This window comes from Scatophagus argus, chromosome 14 (genome assembly GCF_020382885.2).
Source record: "Scatophagus argus isolate fScaArg1 chromosome 14, fScaArg1.pri, whole genome shotgun sequence".
Taxonomy (NCBI): Eukaryota; Metazoa; Chordata; class Actinopteri; family Scatophagidae; genus Scatophagus; species Scatophagus argus.
This window is the reverse complement of record NC_058506.1, coordinates 16,793,346-16,800,595: the sequence shown is the minus strand read 5'-3', so window position 1 is coordinate 16,800,595 and position 7,250 is coordinate 16,793,346. Positions and strand designations below refer to the sequence as shown.

Sequence of the window (7,250 nt, the reverse complement as noted above, 5' to 3'; positions counted from 1 at the left end):
ATTTTAGATGTACACCAGTGGAAATGTAAATGAATAAAATTGGAGGACTGAGTCCGTCAAAAGACACCAGTAATACTTCATTGATTTGTACGGGTTTCACGTAACAGAAAAAGAAACTTATTCATAATCAGCATTTGGCTGGATCAATTTTCAGTCAAACTTTAAAGATATGCAGGAGGGAGTGTGAGTAAATAAAATATGACAAGTCAAAATGACAATTAATTAGATCTTTTGTTTGGAAAATAAAACACTTTGGATGCATTAAGCCTGTGAATATGAGGAAATTCAATCGAATGCAACTGGACTTAGTTATTTGTCTTTGAAGACGTTTCACCTCTCATTCAAGAGGCTTCATCAGCTCATGCTCGCTTGACTAGGCTGGGACTAGTCCGATTAGTCAAGTCAAGACTAGTCCCAGCCTGGTGCCAGCCTCCCTTTCCTTGGATTTGGATATATTTTTAACTTTTGCTGAGAGCTGCATCTGGTTGTCGGAATTTACACCTGAAAACTTCAAGGAAAAAAGCTATTGTTTTTGCTTTCTCAGATATTCATGAGAATATGCAAAAGTCAGGAAATAGACAGCATCAGCATGCATATGGTCACCTTGTTTTCCCTTTTTCCTTCGACATCTAACCCCTACAACTTGTGCTGTCAAGTCCTCCTGTTTAATGCTATCATGTTCATATGGATTTTGTATTATTCTGATCCGCAGTCCAAAAATATTAAAAACGTTGTATAAGAAACAACGTTTTAAGAGAGAGCTGAGAAACTTCAGTTTTGACATAGATATAATACATAAAACAGATTTAGATCTGCAAAAAGGGTATTAAAATCTAAAAGTCTAGTTACAACGGGAGACCGTTATTGTCGTCTACGGAACCTTTGGCAAAAGAACAAAACAGAAATACATACAAACAAAAAATCATAACTAACTACAACTTGGATTCTTTCTTCTGACAGTCAGCCGTGATCTCTTTGTCTTCAGCGGCCTTCCCTTTTTGTCTTCTTCTCCTGTTTGAACATTGAGAGGACATTTAGTGACAGTGTAACAGCAGGGACATCGAAGGTCATTGGTCAACGCAACAACACACACACCTCGGCCTGTTGTGCGCGTAAGAGCAACAACAAAATAATTAACTTCTTATGTCCTCTGTTCTTGAAACCAAGTGGTGTCAGTCATTAAAACTATCAGCACTGAAATATTTATTTGCATTTCATTAGTTGGTATTGCCATTGACAAGTGATACAAAGTGTTTAATTGGTTTCACTTAATTTTCATCATATAGTAGTGGAAGAGGAACTGAAGAAACTTGTTTTGTTTATTCTAACTCTTTGTGGAAAAAACGGAGCCAAACATACAGCTGTGACCTTCACAGTGCCTACAGCCTTTCTAATAGTGAAAAACCGTATCCAGTAAACATACATGTACATCCAGTGTGTACGCTCACCTGCATATCTGCTGCATTTGTGTCATAGTCTCTGGTAAAGCCTTCCCATATGTTTCTGGCAGCAGGAGACACAAGATAGCACCACAAATGGCTAAACTTCCCATCAATATGTATGGGAGTGACTTGTAGTATTGCCCTGCAAAAAGGAAGCAAAATACACTAAACACACACAAATCTTAATGCTTCAGCATACCAAGACATTTTGGACAATGCTATGCTTCCAACTTTGTGCCAGCAGTTTGGAGAAGACCCTTTTCTATTCCAGCATAACTGTGCCCCAGGGCACAAAGCAAAGCTCCATAAAGACATGGTTGGATGAGTTTGGTGTGGAAGAACTTGACTGGCCCACACAGAGTCCTGACCTCAACCCCATCCAACACCTTTGAGATGAACCGGAATGGAGATTATGAGCCAGGCCTTTTGGTCCAACATCAGTTTCTGACCTCACAAATGCTCTACTGCATGAAGAATGGAAGCTGTTACAATGGCAAAACTGTCTGTGTATTTATAATACAATGTCATTAAAACCCCTATTGGTGCAATGGCCAGGGGTCCCAATACTATTGTCTACATAGTGTATAATGAGAAAATGGCACAGGTACAATTCTGTACTGAAGGTGTAATTTTAATTTAAAAAATGCTAAAAACAGAAAGCTACATGTACTTACCCAGATAAATGATGAAGGGAGAAATGATGGTTCCAACACGAGCAGCCATGGAACAACACCCCATGGCTGTATTTCTGATAACAGTAGGGAAGAGCTCTGATGAAACGGCATACACCACACAAAAAGAGGATGTGATGCCAAACTTCCCCAACATCTCAAGAAACACAGCGACACCTGGTAAACCTGGAAAGGACATAAAAACAGGATTTATTTTTTTTATTTTCTGTAAATTGTAGCAAGCACTAACAAAGATAAACAAGCTTTATTTCCTCTGTGTGATAATGCTGCAGTAGCTACTGGATGGGCTGGCACAAAATTAGGGAGACACGTTCATCTCTCCCACAGGATGTAACGCCAACACTGTCACTGTTGAACATGTTTGTATGCCCATTTTTTGAACTCAAAAGATCACTTTGCCTTGTCTCACAGAGCTGTCAATATGGCTGTAGACTCTTGGTCTTATTAATATTTCTTGGTGACAAAATAAAGCCATTGTGATGTCCCTTGATCATGTTTCAGGAACTAAAGCATTTGGACATTACCTATTGGAATGAGGTGAACACACAGGATCATAATGCCTCCAACGAAAAGTGTAGAGGACTGGCAGAAGTGCCTGGAGCAGAACTGGAGCAGTAACAGGGCAATTATGTAAGCCGGCACTTCTGTCACAGCAGACAGGAAGCAGTTTATGTACGGATTGCCGTGCAGGTTGGAAGTGTTGAGGATTAAGGCATAGTAACTAATGGTGACGATGACCCTGCAGAGACATTCAGAACAACAAACTGATTACACACAGGATGGGAAACACCAGAAACTAAAGCATAAACCAAACAGTTTTTTTTTGTGCAACTGTAATAATTTCATCTTTTGGTTTAGATGCTTGAGGAATTTATGCAGTGAGGAAAATCCTTAGACGTACCACAGAAGTGCACACACTAATGTGATGGAGAAAGTATTGCAGCTGCTTAGAATAGCCAAAATGTTATATTTCTTGTCTTTCATAGCCAGTGCATCTTCGATCTGGGAAACACAAGAAGAAAAGGGTAAACCTTTTAGTTTGTAGTTGAAACACGAGCCGTGCCACAAGCGTTGCACTGTGGACATGGATTATTCATAAAGCTGTATAGATCATTTAGACCATATGGACAAATATAATCAGTTCTACAGTAGCTCACATTGTAACTAGCAACATCATATTATAAAATGTGACAAAACAGTGTTTGAACTGCTGTGCATTTCAAAAATAAAACAAAGCTTTTCCAAGAAAAAAAAATGGAAGGGAGGCAATAACATCCAATACTGATGAGGCCCAGTAAACAAATGTTACCGGAATACCTGATTATAACCAAAGACACTAATGTGTGTGGAGGTGTGTGTGGTTATTTTGTCCACACCAGTGGATTTCACATACTGTAAGAGTCAGGCTGTCCTGAGGTGAAAGAGTGTCTAGTTTATGTTCACCGTATGTTAAAACTAAAAACTAGCTGATAAACTCACCTCAGCTTGTGTAAAAATGGTCTCTGGAGCCTCTGTTTTATTTGCCTTGGCCGCGTTTCTCAGTGCGGCTTCAGCCTCCTTCACTCTTCCCTGATAGAGCAGCCAGCGAGGAGACTCGGGGACTAACCTGCAACACATTGAACACATTGATATAACATCATCAGGTGAATCTTCCCTTAAGGGGAACTGAAAACAATATAAAGGAAGTCATCATATTGTGCATAATCTAAAAATCTGGTCTAATGACATATTAATCCGGTTTAAGGCTCTTTTATCACTGTGTGGATAAAGCAGGTGAGTATTGGAGATGGTAAAGCCATGCTTTGGCCAAATCATCCATATCATTTTTGCACGACTTGTTCGAGTAAGTCTTTGAGTGAGTGAGTGCGTGTGTTGTTTTTTGACACATTCTGATGTGTCAAGCCACAATGGGTTCATTATGATTTCCTGAGGGTGGAGAGAAGAGAACAGTGAGCGAGTGTGGGTTTTTTTTCCCCTGCAGCAGGTACTGGGTGCAGCAACAATTCCTTTTCATTTTGGAAAGCAGACTTACAGTAAACCACACAAAGGTGAGATGTATGCTGTTGGAAATGTTTATGATCAGAACTATTTTGTTTTACGAGAGATAAGGCTTCAAAGGCAGAACAGCCTACAGTTGTTTACGCACATTCCTTTTTGTGTACCATTTTCTTGAAGTTCTTACTTGCAAGTTCCTTTGCAATATAAATATGTTTATGCATCACCGCAATACCTCAAAAGCTAACCATCCATCCATCCATCCATCCATCCATCCATTTTCTATACCGCTTATCTGTCAGGGTCGCGGGGGAGCTGGAGCCTATCCCAGCTGACTACAAACAACCACAAAGACAAACAACCACACACTCTCACACTCACACCTAGGGGCAATTTAGAGTAGCCAATTAACCTAATGTGCATGTATGCAGGTATTGTGGGAGGAAGCCGGAGTACCCGGAGAAAACCCACGCAGGCACAGGGAGAACATGCAAACTCCACACAGAAGGGCCCAGACCGGGATTCGAACCTGGAACCCTCTTGCTATGAGGCGACAGTGTCAAAAGCTAACCACTTCATTTTATTGTTTGATTTCTAAAATTTTTGTTTTTTGCAATTACTATTTGACCATGTTTCCTTTTAAGAACATCATTGCAGTATATGACTGTTCTTACCACCACAGGGGGATGTAGATCAGGCCAGAGGCAGCCATGGGAATCAACAGCAACCGCCAATCACGGAGAAAGTAAGCCACAGCTGGCATTGCCATGTACCCCAAAGCAGAGCTCATGAAAACCCCAAGGGAGCAGAAGACCACTCGGGCTTTTGGGCTTAGAGTTTCTGTACCTGTAGGTGTATTAAATTAATTTAGAATTTATCAAGATCAGCAGGAGCAAGAAAATAATCTTTTCAATACATGGGTGTTCTTATGCAATCAAATACTTTAACAATAAGCATCATATACAAAAAGTTGCATCCTATAGATGGGCCATTACAACATATGGTACCGTAATTAAACACATAAAGCAGCATATATTGGAAATTCTTTATGGAAAACATACCCAGCACAAATGCAATGGTATAGTTGGAGAATCCTCCTGCCCCCGCAAAGAAGAAAATAAGAGTGAAGACCTCCCAGTTCGGGGAGAATATCTGTGCTGTGATTGAAACAGTCTGAAGAAACATCATGAGAAAGAGTGCCGGCCTCCGTCCATACCTGTGCATAACAAATATAGTTTGTAGATGAGTAAGTTTCATGATTTCCCTTCATCCCTTACAGCAAAACTGGATTGTTTGTTAAAAATTTCAGACAATGTTGGGTTCAGTACAGACCTGTCAGACATCTGGCCTGAGATAAACGCTCCCATCAGCACACCAATGTAGTGGATAGAGGTGGTCAGGGGAGTTTTGTATCCATTGTCACATACCAAGTCCCACTGCAACATCAACACATTATTCTCACTTTCAGCTGTAGCTACTTACACTGTAAACATTAGGAACATCTATCTCATGTGGACATCCTCAAAGATTGGTCATCTTAACACAGTGGAGGGGTTTTTGTGTCCGTGATCCTGGGGGCTGTGGCCCCTTCGCCTGTCTCCCACGGGAAGGGCCAGACTACAAGAGATTCACGCATCATAATGAATTGGCCAGAGTTTCGAGTTTCGTCTGTAGGGTGGCTGGGCTCAGCCTTAGAGCTATAATGAGGATCTTGACAGCCACAGGCAGCTGAAATGACTGACAGACTAGACAGCTTCTAAGCTTCACTGAGGATGTAATGTGAGGATGAAATCTCAATAACTGCAATTGGCAGTCCTGTTCACTTTGGCTAAATTATCTCTCACAGTTGAACACTAATGTGTCACTCAATCCATTAAAATACAATGCATATACTGCTTGGGAAGTGCTTAATTTCATGACTATAAATAGGCTTGCATGAGCAATGAATCAAAGTAGGGCCTTTGACCCTGCTAAAAGCTGTTGTGACTGTAACTGCTGCCAATTCTTCTTTTGTCAGGGATTGTTCATCACTATGTTTCACTCCTAGGGGTTACCTCGTTGCAGGTTTATAATAATACTACTGTAACTATGCAAAAATATTAACTTTATCTGAAAACTATAAACCTTCTAAATATAATTATTTGTAGAAACCTTGAAAGCATTTTGAAGGAAAGTTAATTCATAATCACTTATCACTCACCTCTGTGACAATAGTTGACTGGTAGATGTCCTTGCTGTACGTCCACCCATTCAGACAACCCTCCAAAGGAATTTCACTTACATTCACATCGATGTTCGGGAGGAATTCATGCTGAGAGTAGTTCCTGACGATTTCCAGGTTAAGCCTTGAGCAAGAGCTGCGCTTTTCGATGCCATTGACTGTTTCCAGAGGGATTGTCACATTTCTCCATATCTCACTGATACTGTAGTCTTCGGGGATATAGCACTCGTGAGGTGGGGTATCAGCCACAAATACAATATAGATACCAATAAACCCATTCGGGAAGATGCTAATGGCCAGTGCTAAAAAAATCCTTCGCTGAAAGGGTCCCCAAGATCCAAGAAAAGATGCAATGCTGTCATAGTCTCTAATTTTTCCGCTAGTCATTTTCTCACCAAAATCTTTGTTTTTTAAAAAGGGAAAGGAGGAAAAAGACAAGTAGGAACTTAGTCAATGCTGGAGTGTGCTCTACTGCTGTATGCATTTGAGCCATAAAGCTGAGTTCAGGTTTTATATGCCAGCGTCATCTGAAGTGGGAGGTTACACAGTTTCATGCAGGGCTTTGAAAAATAAAACAACAAGTATAATACCATTTCCACTTTCGCTTATGCACAATTTTGTGCTATAAATGCTTTCAAACATATACTTCAGATTAAAATGTTTTCTATCAAACTTGAGCAGTAAGAAAACTATATTCATTATGTAACACAAAACAAAAGGAGACATTAGTGAAGGAATCCTTGAAAAGGGAGTTAATTATTTCCAGGTGAGTGAAACATTAATGAAGATTGTCACTGTCATTTCCAGTGAGGCTTGAGTTGCATTATTTTTCTTCTAGTGCAGAGAGATGGTTTAAAGATAAAGACAAAGAAGGCTTCAAGACATTAGCTGTTCAAACAA

The 7,250-nt window shown here is 40.2% G+C and overlaps 1 protein-coding gene across 1 annotated transcript; it reads right to left on the bottom strand.

The window, feature by feature from the left end:
- Nucleotides 1-285: 285 nt before the first annotated feature.
- On the bottom strand, nt 286-6,860 carry LOC124070882 (solute carrier family 22 member 4-like). The gene is made up of 10 exons (XM_046411204.1): nt 6,330-6,860; nt 5,462-5,565; nt 5,191-5,345; nt 4,804-4,975; nt 3,614-3,740; nt 3,036-3,136; nt 2,659-2,873; nt 2,117-2,299; nt 1,449-1,584; nt 286-1,011 (listed from the first exon to the last, which is right to left on the bottom strand). The coding sequence occupies exons 1-10, from the start codon at nt 6,735-6,737 to the stop codon at nt 933-935; spliced, it is 1,680 nt and encodes a 559-aa protein (XP_046267160.1). The 5' UTR covers nt 6,738-6,860; the 3' UTR covers nt 286-932.
- Nucleotides 6,861-7,250: the final 390 nt, after the last annotated feature.